The 18,655-nt window shown below is 27.5% G+C and overlaps 5 protein-coding genes across 9 annotated transcripts; 2 read left to right on the top strand and 3 right to left on the bottom strand.

Annotated features, from left to right (window-relative positions):
* Nucleotides 1-69: 69 nt before the first annotated feature.
* On the bottom strand, nt 70-1,198 carry LOC123987916. Its single transcript, XM_046286240.1, has 3 exons — nt 779-1,198; nt 394-694; nt 70-325 (listed from the first exon to the last, which is right to left on the bottom strand). The coding sequence occupies exons 1-3, from the start codon at nt 1,013-1,015 to the stop codon at nt 72-74; spliced, it is 792 nt and encodes a 263-aa protein (XP_046142196.1). The 5' UTR covers nt 1,016-1,198; the 3' UTR covers nt 70-71.
* Nucleotides 1,199-2,086: 888 nt separating this feature from the next.
* LOC114874571 (protein disulfide-isomerase) lies at nt 2,087-5,897 on the bottom strand. Its single transcript, XM_029183959.2, has 8 exons — nt 5,606-5,897; nt 4,823-5,154; nt 4,596-4,733; nt 4,297-4,527; nt 3,842-4,213; nt 3,636-3,764; nt 3,477-3,563; nt 2,087-3,401 (listed from the first exon to the last, which is right to left on the bottom strand). Exons 1-8 carry the CDS (start codon nt 5,751-5,753, stop codon nt 3,351-3,353), a joined length of 1,488 nt encoding a protein of 495 aa, XP_029039792.1. The 5' UTR covers nt 5,754-5,897; the 3' UTR covers nt 2,087-3,350.
* Nucleotides 5,898-5,929: 32 nt separating this feature from the next.
* On the top strand, nt 5,930-8,514 carry LOC114874572 (methyltransferase-like protein 22). Of its 3 annotated transcripts, XM_029183961.2 has the most exons (7): nt 5,930-6,012; nt 6,097-6,248; nt 6,861-6,995; nt 7,095-7,226; nt 7,313-7,498; nt 7,576-7,743; nt 7,813-8,514. In XM_029183961.2, exons 3-7 carry the CDS (start codon nt 6,923-6,925, stop codon nt 8,088-8,090), a joined length of 837 nt encoding a protein of 278 aa, XP_029039794.1. In that variant the 5' UTR covers nt 5,930-6,012; nt 6,097-6,248; nt 6,861-6,922; the 3' UTR covers nt 8,091-8,514. The 3 variants fall into 3 exon arrangements, with proteins under 3 accessions (XP_029039794.1, XP_029039795.1, XP_046142195.1); XM_029183962.1 differs by lacking the exon at nt 6,097-6,248 and having other exon boundaries at nt 5,945-6,012; XM_046286239.1 differs by lacking the exons at nt 5,930-6,012; nt 6,097-6,248 and adding an exon at nt 6,627-6,716.
* Nucleotides 8,515-8,519: 5 nt separating this feature from the next.
* On the bottom strand, nt 8,520-15,107 carry LOC114874569 (polycomb protein suz12-B). The gene is made up of 9 exons (XM_029183955.2): nt 14,800-15,107; nt 13,238-13,284; nt 12,613-12,796; nt 12,420-12,511; nt 12,146-12,338; nt 11,712-12,077; nt 11,338-11,636; nt 11,008-11,261; nt 8,520-10,935 (listed from the first exon to the last, which is right to left on the bottom strand). Exons 1-9 carry the CDS (start codon nt 14,897-14,899, stop codon nt 9,900-9,902), a joined length of 2,571 nt encoding a protein of 856 aa, XP_029039788.1. The 5' UTR covers nt 14,900-15,107; the 3' UTR covers nt 8,520-9,899.
* Nucleotides 15,108-15,505: 398 nt separating this feature from the next.
* Nucleotides 15,506-18,634, top strand: LOC114874619 (probable glutamate--tRNA ligase, mitochondrial). 3 transcript variants are annotated; one of them, XM_029184074.2, is made up of 9 exons: nt 15,506-16,012; nt 16,168-16,402; nt 16,801-16,996; nt 17,074-17,288; nt 17,405-17,627; nt 17,725-17,885; nt 17,965-18,128; nt 18,188-18,345; nt 18,414-18,634. In XM_029184074.2, the coding sequence occupies exons 1-9, from the start codon at nt 15,913-15,915 to the stop codon at nt 18,492-18,494; spliced, it is 1,533 nt and encodes a 510-aa protein (XP_029039907.1). In that variant the 5' UTR covers nt 15,506-15,912; the 3' UTR covers nt 18,495-18,634. The 3 variants fall into 3 exon arrangements, with proteins under 3 accessions (XP_029039907.1, XP_029039909.1, XP_029039908.1); XM_029184076.2 differs by having other exon boundaries at nt 18,393-18,474; XM_029184075.2 differs by having other exon boundaries at nt 15,507-15,691.
* Nucleotides 18,635-18,655: the final 21 nt, after the last annotated feature.

Genomic DNA, 18,655 nt, shown 5'->3' with positions numbered 1-18,655 from the left:
CTATGTTTCTTAGTTACTATAGTAACATCTAGATTAATTTATAGATTTCTCAATCAAATTTCTTGAAATCTTTATTTATTTGTGCTTACTAATACTGGAATCTTTGGATTTAAACCCTGATACAGAATATAAATCATTTTATACATTTTAACATACTCTGATTGTGTAGAATCAGAAAACATTTTCATATTAGGAAGTACTTCTTTTAAAAGCATGTCAATTAAACTTTTAGAATAATGTATATGTTGTAACTGTTGTAGTAATTCAAAGAAAGATAATAAGTAATTTTTATTTGTATAACATATACAACACATCATTGACAATCCTAAAAGAAAATAACGGAATGTATATAATATTTATACTTAAAAAGAAAAAAGAAGAAAGAAACTATACCTTTAAAATTTCTAATGTAGGAAAGATCCCATATTCCATTTGACATCCATTCTGTTAAATTAAGAACAGGACATAGTGGTATTTTTTGCACATTTGATTTCAAAATATGCGCATTATCAAACTCTTTCATTCCAAACGTTTTCCATGTAGATTGTAATTCAGTATGAATTTTTTTAATAGCACTAGAGTTTAATACTTCTTCTCCGTCTTTGGAAAAAAGAATTTGAAAGAAAGACATGTATTTAGTAAGTAAAATTATATCATGAGATTTTTGTACTGAAGTTTTTTGTATAACTTTGTCCTGCAACAAACATATATGTACACATATCTATATACGTCGATATATAAATTTTATTTTTATAATAGTATGGAATTCGTCACCTACCATTTCATTAAATTTCATTAAAAATTTATTGACCATCTTTTGCCGTTTTTCATTATTAACTGACTTTTTTGAAAATTCAGTGTTTAGATATGTTTGATAAATTTTTAACGGTTTAATTATTTCTCCGGGAATATTAGATGCATTAATACTGTCTACAACATCAATAGTTACAAAATTTCGTTCATATTTAGATTGCGAAATTACATCTTCATGTGATGGACATTTTGTACTATGCATATCAGAAAATGAATTATTAGAGTTAGATGAAACTTTTTGTATTAAATATTTCAATTCACTGGTTGATGTTGCAGAAAATCTATCATCAGATTTAGTACATCTTAACTGCACAGAAAAAATCACATATTCCAAAATTATTAATTAGGAATATACAATATACTGATATAGGAAGCAATTTATGTATGTACATCCATAAAATTACCTTTGACATGGAATTAATGGATTTAGTATTCTCTCCCACCTTACAATTATTATTATTATGCTTGTTTATTTCACTCTTATTTTTAATATTGCTTTTGTTTATTACAAGAAAGTTTTTAGTTGTCATTAATTTTCCTGAGCGTGCTATCAATTGTGTATCATAACTTTTTATCTCCTCACTATTTTTTATATCTTCCCTTGCTACTTTACTTGTTGATCCTTTACTTAAATTTATTTTTAGGGTATCTTGCTTCACGGCATTAGTATCTTTGTTAAAAGGTAATTTTTTATTGGTAGTGTTTAAAGCTTTTTTCCGTTTTTGTTCTCTGTTACCTAAATTGAGCAACAGATATAATAATTAATCTTCTATTTAATAATGAGAGCAATGTTTAAAAAAATGTTACCAGCTGTTTGGGGATTATAAATTTTAGACACACTAAGACATTTCGAACTTTTTCCTTTCGTTACATTAAAATATAGTTTTTCTCGTAATTCCTGTGTTTGTAGTAATGTTCTACTAATTCCTGCAGCTATTTCTTCAACTTCAGTTTCAGCCTTTTATATAAAAATAAAATTGGTAGATATAATTTTATAATAATAGATCACATAAAATAATTATTTATGATAGTCTTACTTTAGGACAAGTGCAAATGTTTTTACTAAGCTCTTGTTGATTATTAACTTCCTTGCGCCATGGTTTTAAAGCGAAGATAGCTTCATTACAATTTGACTTTAACACATGTTTTACATCTTCTGTAAATATAAATGCTTGATGCAAGAATCCAATTAATTCTAAAAGGTCGAATGTTTGTTTCGTTTTCATCGTCAAATCTTCTTGTTCCTAATGAAGAAAAAAAAAATAAAAATGAGTAAAGAAGAGATAATTAATCATTTAATAATATACAGTAAACTATCATTAAAACATTGCATATCGCTCAAAGTGTTAACTGCACTCCTTTTACTACCGTACTACATATAATATTATATATATATATATGAGTACAAAGTATTTATATTTTACAGTTTCTCTTAATATATATGTTAAATTGTTAACCATTAAATTATCAACTGAACTATGTATTATTTATTGAAATCTGTTTATGGGAATGGTATAACTATAAATATCGTACATATTTATATATTAATATATAATAAAATTTCTTTTACAAAAATTTTACTTATTTGAACTAAAGAAACCATCAAAATCGCTTCTATTTTAAATGTTTACAAAATTATGCAATGATAGAGAATTTTAAATGCTGTAAATGGAAATGTATTTGTGAATCATAGATTTTAGTAAAACAACTCTTTAGAGTTTCTACTTTATCATAATAGAGACAATAATTTTTATTATATATGTGTTGTATGAGCGCATACGTGTATATATTTAATAAAAAACAAAATTTTCTTATAAAAATAAAATACGATTCACAACTTTACGAGAATCTTAGCTTAATAATTTTTCTCGAGTTCACCTTCATACATTCAACATCACAAGATACAGATATTGTATCTGATATTAGATTCCAAAAAGTAAAAATAAAAATTCACACAAAAGAAAGATAAGAATGATACGAGTGGCACAATCGCCTTACTCCTAAATTGTATTTTGATATAGACGTTACGTTTGTATTACATGTATATGTAAAATACATTTGAAGTATAACACATATAAAATAAATTGTTTTATCCAACTATGTGCAATTTATCACATCAGATACTCAGTCATATCGAGCACACATCGGAATAGAAGTTGCCAATCGTATGCACATTTGTTCTCATATACATGTATATATATTTCATACATACATACATACAAGATGATTTTAATAGCAAGTCATTCTCTGGTGAAAGTGAAAACAGAAAAAAAAAATTGTTTTTTCTACCATCACTTTAACAGAGTTATAGCTCGGCCAAGTTATTAAAATCATCCTATACCAACAAACCGTATGTAAAACTGCAAAGAAATACTTAATAAGTACTTGTACACTGAATATCCAATCAACTGAAGTCTGAAATAACAAAATGATGATGAATGATTAAAAAGTTTCCTATAAATTAATATCTTTCAAGCAGAAATACAAAGTTTATAAACAGCAAGTACAAGTTAAGTCTCTTTATGATGATGTATGTTTTATAATTCATCTTTTCTTGGCACATCATCATCTTCATCTTCCTCTTGAGCCTGCAAAAGACAAATGTTACAAATTTGTAATAAATATAAAAACTGGATTGATATTGATTAAATGCGTATACGAACTTCTTCAGCAGCCTGACCGTAAGTTCCGCCAGATTCAATAAACTTAGAAAGTCCTTCAAGTGTTCTCTCACCATTGTATTCTACAGCCTAGAAGTTAATATTATTTGTAATCATATTCATATCGCTAGAAGTTGATAAAAGAAAAAGCAAAATCTTTACTTCATTAGTTTCCTTTTTGAAGAGAGTAATCGTAGGGTAATTAATAATCGTTATATTTTCTAATTCATTTTCAGTAGCATCCATTTTTGCTATGACTAAATCTTCACTATCTTTGTATTTTTCTCCAAGCTGAAAATATATTAAACTTATTCCTTCTGAAGATTTCTATTAACTATGAAAATAAAATATATTGTAGTATAACATACTGCTTCATATATAGGAGCTAATTGCTGGCAGTGTCCACACCATGGAGCATAAAATTCAACTAAAACGTCCTTGTTTTTATCAAATGCAACTTCGTGGAAGTTAGTACTAACAAGAACTTTTACGGGGTTCTTATCCCAATCCTCAGGTAATTGTTGTGTAAGCAAATCTCTTGTTAATTTATCCTCAACAAAATCAGTTACAAATTGCATAACACTTTCACTAGTTAATTCGGGTTTCTCAGGTTTATACTTGATCATATCTCTTTCCAGTTTGATGATCCTCATGGTGGGTGCTGCATCTTTCTTCATACCAAAGAATTCCAAGATCCTCGAGTGATCATCCTCATCAGTATTAATTGTTACAAACAAAACCTGGATAGATGTATTCCAATAACGTATTAATATTACCGTTATCAATATTAAAATTTATATATGTTAAATTTTCACGTATTTACCTCTCCACGGAATTTCTTAGCTGGTTCCTTAACATGTTCTATGTATTCTTCAAAATGACCAGCTTCTTTACTAAGGAAGAGAAGACAGTGACTCTTGACATCACCATTGAATATTTTTTGTGCAGTCTCTTGATTAAAATCAACAACTATAGGCAATGAATGTACAGAAATAAAGCTTTGTAATTTTTTAACATCAAGTTCGTCGTTGTACTCATCTCTGCCCTCATCGAACTAAAATTCATATTAATGAAATAGAATACTAAGTTACTGGATAATTAATAATAATTATAGTTAATTACCTTCTTGAACAATATAACTTTGCCATCTTCTACTTCATATTCCTTGAAAACTTCCTCATTACTACTTATACCAAATGCATGATCATGAACAGCATTAGCAACTTCTAAAAACACCTTTGCTCCCTCAGATTCTGTATCCTAATTCATGCAATGAAAAATCAGTATTCATGTTGATATTTTATAACATAATTATATTATTTTAAATAGAATATAAATAAGAATAAAACCTTGAAAAATCCAACAATTGCAACATTATTTGCTTCAATAAATGATTTAACATCTTCAACTGTTGGTAAATCTTTAGCAGCTGGACCAGCTTTCTTTGTTACCCAATTTATAATATCATCTGCTTTACGACCACCACTATAATCAATGACATGGCCTTTACGATAAAACTTAAGGGTGGGATAACCACGAAGTCCGTGTTTCTCAGCTAATTGTGTCTCTACAGTTGCATCAACTTTAGCTAATTTTATAGGAGAATCAGTTTCTTGCAATTTCTTTGCTGCCTTGGCATATTCAGGTGCCAAAGCTTTGCAATGTCCACACCATGGAGCATCTATAATATGAAAAATTAACAATTAACAATTCGCAATTAACAAATAAATTAAATTGACAAATATAATTGGATATAAATTAATAAGTTTTCTTATTTTTCTAATTACTATGCTACTACAGATAATCAATTATAAATTGTAGCACACTGTTTTCATATAATTATTCTAATAAAAGATGAATGCCGTAAATATAAATAAATAATTCATATGTAAATTCTGAATTCAAAATTCATTGATTCATATATCAATCATATCAAGTAAGAAATTTTAATATTGTCAACAAGTGTAATCAATCTTAGGAACCGGCATCTAAATGGTGACGTGTAAGCGTTTAGCATCTGGATCAACTTCAATCATATTTTGAACATGTATATAAAAAGAAAGAATAAAATAACGATTCTATTGAAGTTTAAATGCAACTGAAACTGTTTGAAACGATCGATTATTACTTACAAAATTCAATAAGTATGTAATCATTTTGTTCGATAGCCTCCTCAATATTGTCTTTCGTCAGCACTAAAACCTCATCTTCGGTTTCAATTTTAGCAAGAGTAGCAACAAAGAATGATATTACAGTGAACGTTAACACAAAGAACTTCATGTTTAAATGAAGATAAATATTATTTGTAGATGATTAATTCTGCGGCAAGTAACAAAGACTTGTCGTTCTTATTAAAAAACTGAATTTGCCGTTATAATATTGAAATTATAGACACCAACACCATTCGTTGAGGAATACGAATAAAGTGATCAACTACAGTGATGTTGAGAACTATACAGTCAGTAGATCGTGGTTAATGCGTGGCATCACCATTCATCGTGGGAGTTGCTGATTGGCTAACATTACATTTCAGAATCTGGTAGGATGTTAACGCGAGATTACTATAGAACGTTTGATTCATCATCTCGTTCTCTATTAATGATATGAGTTTCTTATTTTATAGGAGAGATAAACATATTTTGTACTTTTTGTATGGATCCAAGTTCACGATAATATTTGTTTATTACTATATATATTTATGTTATCATGGTCACATGTGTGCAACGAAAAAGAAAACAAATGATACTTATCTGCACTATTTTAAACAAATAACAGGTTGTAATGGCTAACTGATTTTATTACTTTACAATGATTACTTAGTAATTAATAAAAAAAGTATATAAGAACTATTTTTTTGTTTTATACTCTCTCTATATATATAATTGAACATTTTGTTACTGTAAAATTTAATAATTAAAAAGAAATTTTAAACTATGTACAGCACATTTTATTCAAATTTGATTTTGAAGAAAATTATTCAATATTTACAGAAATGTTACTACATTTATATATATATATATATATATATATATATCAGTTCTAGTTTAGTTACTTCTTTTATAGTTAGTTTATTTGACTTAGGTTGAGATAATGCAAAACTTTTTCTTTTTTTGACTTTTCAAATTTTTTAAAATTGTATATAAATAATTTTGATGTTTGTCACATGTATTTGACATTTTAAATGTTGTTAATCTTTTGAATTAAAATTTCATAAATTTAGAAGACAAAATAATGCACTTATATGTATGTAATATGTGAAAACATTTTTCAAAATCAAAAATAATTTTGAAAATATGTATTTATAAGTAATAATGCATTATATAACTGCAATTAAAATATATAACTGTCTAAATGAATAGAATAAAGTCACAGTTTAGTTGTTTGCAGATAGTGGAGCTGTCTTGCATTATCTTTAAAATAAGGAAATTAATGTGAATTTGTTGGCAAAGATGACATCGTATACAGTAACATCTGAAATATTTACAGAAAATAACAATTCTTCTATAAAAATAAAAAATAATTGTAAGTTCATTGTTCACCATTATTTTTCTTATTATTTTTGTGTTCTTCTAAATACATATATTGTAACACATATTGTATATGTATATAACATGTTTCTAGGTGCAATAACTAACTTTATTTTTAAGTATCCATCTTATATGATAAAACCAAAATATATCAATGAAGGTATAATTTATGACAAAGATGATGACATAGATGTAAATAGGCAACAAAAGGGAAAATTAGGAATAGGTATAGTATTGATTTCTATAATTGACTGTATGCCTTAAAATTGCTTAACTGTTCAATACATGAAATCATATGTTTAATATTTATAGAACACTACATATCTACAGAATTGCAACATGTTGGATTACAAGTATGGCGAGGTGCCCTGTTATTAGCTGATTATATTTTATCCAATCCTGATTTGTTCAAAGATAAAGTAGTTTTAGAATTAGGTGCTGGAGTTGGCTTAACTAGCATAGTAGCCAGTTTTCTGGCTAAAGAAGTAATTTGTACAGGTAATAAAAATAGTAATCCTATTCTATTAAAATTAAACATTAACATAAAAATATTAAACCTTATTTTTATATTCTAGATGTTGATATCAAAGGGATATTGAAATTAATACGTAGAAATTTTATACGAAATAATACTTATGTTAAATCTAAACTTTATATTAAAGAATTGGATTTTTTAAATTTAAAATGGCCAACATTTTATGAAGAAAGAATAAATGAAGCAACCATTATTTTAGCTGCAGATGGTGAGTAATGAACTTACAGATTTAGGATAAAAATATAAATAAATGATTGATAAAATCTTATATTTACAGTAATTTATGATGAAAATATAACAAACGGATTCGTCCAAACATTAGCAAAGCTTCTGAATTCAGAAACATCAAAAACTGTCTACATTTCTTTAGAGAAAAGATACGTATTTACTACAGCTAACATGGATACTAGTGCACCAATGTTTGAAGAATTTCTAAACTGTATTGAAAAACAGCAATTCAATTGGCATATTGAATATATTAAAATAGATTTTCCACAATACTTTAAATATGATAGAGTAAAACAAATGATTCTTATAAAAATAGAAAACAAATAAGTGAAATAACTTAATATATGATAGTAATGTGCATGTACATATATGAACTATAATTTCAAACAGTATTAAATAAGAGGTTTAAGAAAATGTACGTGATCTAGGATATAGCTAATGGCAATAAGAAAATAATTTACATTTTCATTCATTTGTTTAATCATGACAAAAGTATATGCAATTTTATAAAAGGATGTATATATTTTTAAAATAATAAATACTTATATTTTTATGTATGTATTAAAATCATTGTTATTTATAATCGTAATAATGTTAAAACATATGATAACTTAATTAACTGTAAATTGATTTCTGTATACGTGTAAGAATTCAACTGTCAAAGGAAGTTATTTAATTACCAATAGCACTTTGTAATTTATTATTACGTTTAGAAGAATAAAGAAAGAATTTTGACGATTTCAAATAAAAATGTAAATATTTTAAGTTATTAGGTTTCCATATTTATTGTATTTTTTTTTGTATTTACAGCCTAGAATAAGTAGTAATATTAATGGACAGTGATTAAAGTCGTTCGAAGAGAACGAGATTTACTAAAAATCAATACTTGCTATGTACTTAAACAAGATCAAGAACTTCAGCTAATTAAATTACAAAGAAACGTCACGTACTACGTACGGGAATGTAAACGTTTCTTCGAACGATTATCGGCAGTAAAGTTGCGTATATTACACTTAGGATAAGTTAATTGTAATATACTAAATTTCATCCACAAGTTTGTCTGAGAGAACGACAATCGGCAAACGAATTATGTTAACTAAAAATTTTTCAACACATAAGCGAGTACAAATACTCAGTTGAAAAAAAGAAACCCTAATTGGCGATAGTCACTCTCACATTCAGATTTTTCTTGCTTCATAAAGGCACTTTTATATAACACTTCATTCCTCATTTTTTGGGTAAAACTTATAATTTACAGCCTCAGTTTTATATGGAATTAAATTTACAAGGTATATCTGAAGTAATTGTACCAAGGTCCCATCTTTCAAGAGATTATGTACTAGCTTTTCTAATTTCGTATTAACTTTAGATATTAAATTCATCTATCAAATAATTTAAATGAACATTACACAAGAACTACAATTGTTTTATCGTATAAAAGAATAAGCTATCATATCTAAGTATGAATTCAGTGCCCTTGTTTTCTGTACTTCTGTTTTTAAAATTGTAAGTATACGAGGCAATACAATTTTATTTAAGCAAATAAAAAGCTTTAGAAAATTGGAAACATAAAAAGCATTATTGACTAGACCAAGAAAGAACGGGTATATTATATTTTTATGAAATTAGGTTTTCGATTACGTATGTTCAAAAAAATAAATTTTTTTTTGTATCCACATTCAATTATTTCCAAATTTTAGTTAAAACTATGGGAATTGTTTACATTATTTTTTCTTTTTTTTTAAATTTGTTGCATACTTCATTTTTACAATTACAATTTTCAAATTCATAGAAAATTCATCTAATGGCTAGAGCAATGATTATCAAATATTAGCTAAATGTCAATCATCCTAATTATAATTATATTCTTTGCAACAAATACCGTACAAACGCGTGCGCAGTTAGGTTTCTCTCGGTTAAGGACAAGTGTAGGAGAAGAAAGATGCTTCCTATCGGACTCACCGTTATTTTTTATGTGCAGAATAGGTAACTTCCTATCATCGTCTTCCACGCTTCTTAAACCAGTAAATGGCTTCTTCCCCTACACTTCTCTTACATCTTCATTTAGCCGACAAAAGCCTTCGTTGCACGCGGCTGTACAAAAATGTACAATTAGTAGCGTATGCATACTGATTACTAATAGCTACTTCCACTTTGGGGTGGTTTTTGGTTAGCATTACCACTATTCGATACTGGATCCAAAATCAATTTTCTTCTATGATACTCGGTAGTCGCATTTTCACTGGCCATTGACTTTCGACGTAAAAGTGTCGTATTCTCTGAAATCTGAATTATCGAATTTGTACTTTTACGTCGAGTTGGTATATCACTCGCTTGTCTTCGTCCTGTTTCATTTTGATTGGATATCCCATTAGTGATTGACACTGTTGTAGAAGTTTTACTATTAGTAGTATTCGTTATACAAACTGTAGAAGCAGTTTTATTCGCACCGCTTTGCATTGATGTAAATGTATTAGCATTTTTATTAATAGAGTTTTGTATTGTACTATTATGATTTACAGTCTTATTCGATGTTGTGGACATCATGTTAGCATGTTTAGTAATATTATTATGGATAGATACCGTTGTTTTTACGGATTGCGAATTTGGTGAACCAAGAGGTAAAGAGGTTTTACGTCTTGCATTAGAATTTGATACGTCACTATTAAAATTTACTTTAGCAGTTGTACTATTTTGTTTAGTATCTAAAGATGCATGAAAACCTGAACTAAGCCATTTTTCAACTTGAGCTTCGTGCGACTTTTGTAAAACTTTTCGAATATCACTATTTTCACCTCCTTCCTTCATTATCTCTTGTAATTTTTGAATTGTTTGATATAAAACCACAGGGCTAATTAAGCCAAAATCAAACAAACTACACATATGTAGAACAAAATTACGATACAAATTTTTCATGAGCAATTCCTTTCCTTTAGTTTCTAGAAACATTTGGCAAGCCAATGGTATTTGACAGTCTCCTACATAGCCATATTTCATAACGTGTAAATTCCACATTTTCATAAGTTCTTTTTCTCCTTCGTTTACGTCTGTAAAATCATCGATCATCATCATCGTTTTAGTTTGCAACCATTTTGGATCGTTTTCTCCTTCAGAATCAATATCCATTTCTTTTGGATATATAGGCAAACATGTGACAGTATGATGATATAATCTAAAAAAAATTTGCATGTTATATTTCTTTGATTGTATAATAATTGGTAAAAGATATATTTATTATTTGTACCTATTATGTCCTGTAATGTAAGGTCTTTGGCTTTCGTACTCATTTTCATCAAGCTCCAGAAATTCTGAAAGACTTGGTTTAGTTCTTTTTGGGCGACATACTAAAATATTTGTTACACTTGTACGTCTTGTTGGCCCTGTTCTGGAAAAAGCTACGCTAGAAGGTTGTGATATCAATTCATGAGGGCTTCCTGCATAGGAGCCATCATAGCATTCGTTTATTGCTACGTCTATACGAGCACCTTGTGGAATTGGCTATTAAAATAAATATGATTTATTTTACAACAGTTTTGTAAAATTAAATATAACATGTACTGTAATGGACACCTACCACATATGTGAATGTAAATCGTGAATGACATAGTTTTAAGTGTTTTAACAACGAATAGAGCTTTCCACAATCTAACGAACACCAAGGGCAATGTAAATCTTCGCAAGCTTCTGTTTGTTGACGACTATTATTATTGTACAGGAACTGGTAAACTATTTGCTGAGTACCCGTAGAAGTGTCCAACTTTTCACTGGGTGTTGTCATTCTTGAAGAGTTAAGAGGACTAGGTGTTGGCAGTGTAGAATTGTTATTATTGTTAATACTACTATTATTATTTGTGGAAGAACGTTCTAGACCAGCTAAAACAAGGATATGAAATATAAGTTATATTTTTCTTCTTGCGTTTACTTTCATACGACGTATAAATAACTTACTATTTACTGATCGATTTTCTTTATTATCACCGTTTGGTGCTGTATGTATCGGAGATGGTCTATCAACTAAACCAGTACTCGGTTCAGTCGTCCAATTAAGTCGAAACTTTAATGTTGGTCCTTTGCTAAATACTTCAAAAGGACCGCATTCTTTGATGTCAGGTACAGACTCCCAAGAGCTGTGCTTCTTTGGGCTAGATCGAATATTGGTTTGTACTTCTTGTAAACCTAATTCATAATCGCCATCGGTCAACAAACATCTATTATGTTTGTCATATACTATCAGTTCAGAACCATACAATTTTACTTCTTCTCCTGAAGTTTTAATAGAACCAGTAGAAGACTTACGACGTTTTTGAGCCGGTTCTGAAAAATTAAAACAAATACTGTGAAACTATATTATGTAAATTAATATATGATAAGGTTTTACCAACCATCTAAATCACAGTTATGCATAAGGCAGCCAGTATTTGATGTACAATAAACTCTAAGTAAAAGCATATAGGTCTTTGCTACATGACCATTATTTAAACTGAAGCTCTCATTAGGTATAGATATAGTAGGTACTTTTGGAGGTGGTTGATTTTCACAAGGATTTATTGGAACTTCGCTTGTACCAACAGAAACCTGAAATAAAAAATAATTAAAACACATGTAGCAATAATTATTAGTTTTTATTAATTACTAAGTTTAAGAAATCATACTTGCCTGCATAATTGGTGAACTCACATCTTTTCGTTTTTTGTGACATATTTTCAATAACAATGTTTCTACTTTTACTGGATCTTGAGGTATTTCAACTAAATATCATTGCATTATCGTAAAAAAAAATTTAATTAATGGAATTGAAACTTACATATAATTAACATAAAAATTTTAACCAATTTTGATACATGTTTACCTTTCTTATCATAAAAACCTAAAAAAGTAAGAGTCATATATCCACGAACACCTGGGTTTTCCTCTTGTTTGTTTTTTGACATTAATTTTTCCAATATCATGTCAGTTTTAAATCCTCTTCGAGACTTATGACTTCTGGACATACGTTGCTTCATGTAAGTTAAATTTCTATATAGAAATATTGGCTAAAAAAATTACATAAGATATTTAAATATAAGCATATAAAAATGTGAGACAGAAAACAATCAGTAACTTCAAAAATCTATAATTTATTAAACTGAATTTAAGTTAAATTATAAAATAATAAATCTGTATACCTACCATGTACAATTATTAAAAACAAGTACATAGAAAGTATCAAAATATTTGAATAACTATAATTGCAATGTATTGCAACCATCAAAAAAAAGTTCACTAAACTATTGGTACATACAAAAACATCCAATACATGTTTTCGTTCGCTTCTTGTAATTATAAATAAATATTTATCATTTTACTTTTTATCTGGGATGTACATTATATTAAAACGTTAGAATATTCAGTTAACACTTTGAGGATAAAATAAACTATAAATAATTATAAATTAACATATAATATAAAATATAAATTAATTGATTTTTACTCACTGAAATTTGGTTTCTTGTGCGTAAAAATCGATAAATCTGGGTTGGCTCTGAAAAATAATATAAATACATTATAAAATAAAAAATTAATAATACAGATTAAATATACATTTAACTATACATAATATATAAATTTAAATATTATCTTTATGAACATAGTTATATTTTATTGCATAATAAAGTGGATAGTGTAATTAAGTTCCGCTAGGTGGCCCGGAGGTTAACGTCGTTCTCGAAAATGAAAGGATTCATGGAGAAGCTTAAAAAGCCGAATAGAGAAATGTAAAGCCGATCTTTCCGCGTTTAACAGGGAGGTGATGACACGGTATTTCTTGTTTCTATACGAGAAGCCTGCATTTTTTACGACAAAGCAGGTTAAACCTTTCTGATCCCTTAATTTTTAAATCGCAAGATTATTATATTAACAAATCATTTTTAATTTTCAAAATTATTTAAAAGTTTTAATTTGTAAATATTTTATCATTAGTTAAATTTTACAACTGCATATTTTATGAAAATGAAGATTAGTGTGCAAATTTTACAAGTTTAATTATGGAAACAACGCTAGTAAAATTTACCAGTATTCAAATTTAAATTACTAATGCATTAAAGGGAATTGTAAAAATATACATATCGGAAGCCTCGAATATATGACACGGGGCCATCAAAGCGTTAATAAAAATTATAAATAAAAGAATAAATGTACACCTTAAATGCAATTATCCATTAATGTAAAAACATTAACCTAAAACTCTGCAACCAAGAGTTTTAGTTGACATTTTAATACAAAAAATATTTAACATAGATCTTAGATGTTTAATTTTTATTTAACTGTAGCTTGACAATTATTGAATTGGTTGGTTTACAATTTTTTCTGTTTATTGCTACAATTCAATTTAACACTTATATAACGTTCATCCTTTTTCTTTACTTATAACAATTTTTACAAAATTTATTACACTGTAAAGAGTGGACGAAAAGTCGCTTTACCCATCATAACTAATACAATATAAGAGAAGTAAAAACTTATAAATTCTCAATACAGTGAAGCGATTTTTTTGGCCACCCTGTAAGAATTTATTTCAACTTTAATTAATATTCTTGAAATATATATTTTTATAATATTTCAAATAATATTAGTTTATGTGATTTTTGTAACAATTTGAAAGACGTGTAGTCTTATCAATATCAAAACAGTATTACACGTAAAAAGATTGATAATATTGAAAAAAATTAATGTCATAATATATACAATCCTCTCGTGTATATTAAAAATTTTTCATTCAATCCAGGTTTATCTAACTAAAAAACTATAAACATGATAAAAGAATGACAGGTGTCGGTATGAATTGACGTAAAAGGAGGGAACGAAAAGTAGCGACGCGAGAATCGGCGCTTGGTACATTCTAACCAAATGGGGTTATGTACGATTACAGTTAACATTGATAATAAATATTCACAAGAAAAGTAATTGTTAGCCGTTCAATCGTTAAATTTCTTGATATTAACTGATATTAAATCACGACAAAACATGGAAAAGGAAAATTATATCTGTAAATTCTTACTTTCGAAGGCCTGCAGGAATAGCTCATGATCTGCTTGTATTTGATCCATTCGAGGACCTCTTTGTCCATCCACTTCTTTCTCCCGCTTTTTCGGCGGCATTTTCACGTGATTTCTTATTAAATATCCTAAGAAAACTTATTTTGTCACGTGAAAATACAATGACAATACCCGCCCCGCGCGAAATCTGCGGCGCTCAGCCTGCAACTAAAGCGCACTCTTATATCACTATTAATTACTAACACGACCAATCATTTGTTTATCAGCGCCAAATGTAAATGCCTTATTGTAACAAACGTATATTATAAATATATCCTGCTATTATTATATTATTTATTGATATTAATAGTATAAAGACAAAAAAATTAGTATAACTTTTATATCATTTTAAGCATTCTTCTTAACCGATGTTTATGATATGTATTCTGACAGGTGCCATATCAAAAATGTATACATATGTTATAATCTATAATTTAAAATATTCTTTATTATATAAAGAATGATTAATCATTTTATACAGAACATATTTATTTCGTTTTAGGATTATTAAAATTTTCTAAAATTTCTTCTTTTATTTTTGTCATTTCATTTATTAATTAAATTTGTGTTTATTTTATCTACAAAATATGTAAAACTTTAGTATATAAGATAATATGATTAAATATAAAAACTATAAATGCAATTAAAGTATTGGAAAGTATGATACAACTGTACATATATCTATACAGAAGAATATATGTATTTGCATTATATAGTGCATATTTATACACATACCTTTAAACAACATTTTATTAATATAAAGATTAGTGAAATTCTTTTTTAATACTTTTTTTGAATTGATGAAACATCGAACATGTATCAAAAATAAAAATACTGGTTATTCATCCATCGAACGTAAGCGAAAGCGCAAATGAATTATACGCTTTCAATAACCTATTCCCGTACATTTTCGTGTTACAAGTAAATAGTGACCTTAAAAATTAGATTACTTTTTGTTGATGCATTTCTTGAAGTTATATTTTACATTTCCGTACTGTAATTTAAACTAGGATAACTTTTTACTACACTTAATGATATTTACAATAAAATTTTAATTTGTTTTATATTATAAAAAGATGAAATATAACATATTTCGTATTACAAATGTACAATTTGTGCAGAAACGTTTTTTTAAAAAACTTCAAGTAAGAGTTAGATTTGCACCTAGTCCAACTGGTATGTAAAGTGGTTATTTAACTTATGTGTTTTAACAATTCACTGTAAAATAAATTTGGAGTTGTATTAATTTTAATTCTATTATTATAAGGGACTTTGTTTTTTTATAAACAATTTATTGCCAATGTATATGAAATATTATATTTTATTTCTAGGTTTGTTACATATAGGAAGTTTACGAACTGCATTGTATAACTATTTATTTGCTCGTTCTAATAATGGCTCATTTATCTTGCGGATCGAAGATACAGATCAAGCTAGATCTGTACCTGGAGCAATAGAAAAAATTGAAAATGATTTATTATGGGCTGGGATTATACCTGATGAGGACCCAATAAGAGGTGGACCTGTTGGGCCTTATATACAATCAAAACGACTTGAAATATATAAGTATGTTGTCTAAATGTAATGTTTTTTTATATATAAACAGAAGTTGGACAGATTATCTTTAAGAACTGTGAAGAGGTAAGGAATATTGCTTCCCATTTTTGCTTCTAACACATACATTTGTTGCTACTACTATGTTAAAATAAAATAAAATGATCACTTATCACTTTGTTCTTAGAGATAATGCTACAGTAATGCACTAACCCAGTCACTGTTGTATTTCTATTAAAAGTAATGCAGTATTAAATGAAGGATGGTATTTGAAACTTTTGCTTTTATGCTGTTAAATATTTTTTAGCTTGTTTAAGATTAATCTTCAAATTGTCTTTAATGTATTATTTAAATTATTTACATTCTTAATATCCAATCAAAACTTTAATGCACAACTCATTAAATTATAGGGAAGAAGTGCTTAAACTAATAAATAATCAATCTGCATATTACTGTTTCTGCACAAAAGACAGATTGCAGTTATTGAGAAGAGAAGCTATCAAATGTGGACAAGTGCCTAGATATGATAATAGATGTCGACATTTAAGTCAGGATGAAGTAAAACAAAAACTCAATAAGGGAGATCCTTATTGTATTAGATTTAAAGTACAGTAAAATACTATTAAATAATATTATCTTACTTAACTGTAATTTCATAGGGTCATTCTTGTACATCATTGCAGTTATCTTCTGGGACAGAAAGTTTTGATGATGTAATATATGGTAAAATAGAACATGATATTGCAAGCAGGGAAGGGGATCCAATTATTATTAAAGCAGATGGTTATCCAACTTATCATTTTGCAAATGTTGTTGATGATCATCTAATGGGAATATCCCATGTGCTACGAGGAATTGAGTGGCAAGTATCCACTCCCAAACATATAATGATGTACAAGTAAGTATAATGATTACTCTATATTCACATCTTCTAAATTTCTAAGTTGCTAAAAGTTTTGAACATTATTTACTATTTATTTTAATAAAATTTATAATGAAATCCTATTTTCATAGAGCATTTAATTGGACCCCTCCAGTATATGGACATTTACCATTAATACTAAACCCCGATGGAACAAAACTATCAAAAAGACAAAACGATATAGACATTGCATATTTTAGAAAAGAAGGGATTTTTCCATTAGCAGTTCTAAATTTCGTTATTCATGCAGGTGGTGGTTTTGATAACAAAGGTGGAGCTTATTATATTGATAGTTATGAAGAACTTATTAAACAAGTATGGTTTTATATTAAAGTTTTAAAATATTTAAAATTAAACATTAGAAAAAGTTTAATAAATCATCTTATTTTATTCTATTTTTGGATTGTTTCAGTTTGATATTTCCAAAATAAAAGTGGCTTCTAATAAGCTTTTATCTGAAAAGTTATTAGAATTTAATAAGTTAGAAATATCGAAACTATTAGCAAATGAGAAAAATAATAAATTTTTAGTTGAACGAATTAAGAACCTAGTCATGGAAGCATTTCCGGAAAAGTATGGAATTATTTTTGCACATACTTTTTGTTATTATTATTATTTAATGCTTATGAAATATTTGAAAACATCGTTACAGAAAAATTGATGAAACTTTGCATTTAGATGATCATCATGTAATTAAAACATTGAAATGGGCACAGAATAGAATATCTAAGTTGAGTGATCTAGTATCTCCACATCTGGCCTTTATATGGATACTTCCAACCACATCTGTAGATAAAATTCATTCAGAATATTCAGGTATAATTTTTATTTTTTGGACTTCATTATATAATAAAACTTACTATTTTTCGTTACAGACGTACTTAAAATATTAAAGGACAAATTGCTTGAAACTGATGCTGAACATTTTAACAAAACATGGATAAATAGTTACTTAAAAGAATTTGCTAATGAGCATGGAGTTCCATTTCCAACATTGATGAAACATCTACGTCTTATTGTTAGTGGTTTAAAGGTAAATATTAAATATTGCAATTATTAATTTTAAATTATTTTATACAGCAAGAATTTTTATATTTTTAGGAGGGTCCGCCAGTTGGTGAGATGATAGAAATTTTAGGAAAAGATACTATTTTATTTAGAATAAATCGCTATATTTCCTGAAATTAAACATACCGTTAATAAATTTTTCCATGAGCAATATAATGAAATTTTATAGATATAACATCGAATAGAAAATGTTTAAATAGAATAAAAAGCTTAGATATCTAGTCAGTTTTTTAATGAAGTTTATGAAACACCGATCTTTTTTGTGTATGTTGAAA

Source organism: Osmia bicornis, chromosome 6, assembly GCF_907164935.1.
Source record: "Osmia bicornis bicornis chromosome 6, iOsmBic2.1, whole genome shotgun sequence".
NCBI classification, from domain to species: Eukaryota; Metazoa; Arthropoda; class Insecta; order Hymenoptera; family Megachilidae; genus Osmia; species Osmia bicornis.
Note: the sequence above shows the minus strand (reverse complement) of the source record. Positions and strands in the feature narration are given on the sequence as shown.

Coding starts and splice junctions, on each gene's coding strand:
- LOC114874619 (XM_029184074.2), top strand. CDS start 15,913: ATGAAATATAACATATTTCGTATTACAAATGTACAATTTGTGCAGAAA. Junction 16,013..16,167: donor ATTTGCACCTAGTCCAACTG/GTATGTAAAGTG, acceptor TTTTATTTCTAG/GTTTGTTACATATAGGAAGT. Junction 17,289..17,404: donor AAACATATAATGATGTACAA/GTAAGTATAATG, acceptor CTATTTTCATAG/AGCATTTAATTGGACCCCTC.
- LOC114874571 (XM_029183959.2), bottom strand. CDS start 5,753: ATGAAGTTCTTTGTGTTAACGTTCACTGTAATATCATTCTTTGTTGCT. Junction 4,734..4,822: donor CAATTGTTGGATTTTTCAAG/GTTTTATTCTTA, acceptor TGCATGAATTAG/GATACAGAATCTGAGGGAGC. Junction 3,765..3,841: donor TAGCTCCTATATATGAAGCA/GTATGTTATACT, acceptor ATATATTTTCAG/CTTGGAGAAAAATACAAAGA.
- LOC114874569 (XM_029183955.2), bottom strand. CDS start 14,899: ATGCCGCCGAAAAAGCGGGAGAAAGAAGTGGATGGACAAAGAGGTCCT. Junction 11,637..11,711: donor AGAAAATCGATCAGTAAATA/GTAAGTTATTTA, acceptor TCCTTGTTTTAG/CTGGTCTAGAACGTTCTTCC. Junction 11,262..11,337: donor GATTTACATTCACATATGTG/GTAGGTGTCCAT, acceptor TTATTTTAATAG/CCAATTCCACAAGGTGCTCG.
- LOC114874572 (XM_029183961.2), top strand. CDS start 6,923: ATGACATCGTATACAGTAACATCTGAAATATTTACAGAAAATAACAAT. Junction 7,499..7,575: donor TAAAGAAGTAATTTGTACAG/GTAATAAAAATA, acceptor TTTATATTCTAG/ATGTTGATATCAAAGGGATA. Junction 7,744..7,812: donor CATTATTTTAGCTGCAGATG/GTGAGTAATGAA, acceptor TTATATTTACAG/TAATTTATGATGAAAATATA.
- LOC123987916 (XM_046286240.1), bottom strand. CDS start 1,015: ATGCATAGTACAAAATGTCCATCACATGAAGATGTAATTTCGCAATCT. Junction 695..778: donor TAATGAAATTTAATGAAATG/GTAGGTGACGAA, acceptor TGTTTGTTGCAG/GACAAAGTTATACAAAAAAC. Junction 326..393: donor CTACATTAGAAATTTTAAAG/GTATAGTTTCTT, acceptor ATTTTCTTTTAG/GATTGTCAATGATGTGTTGT.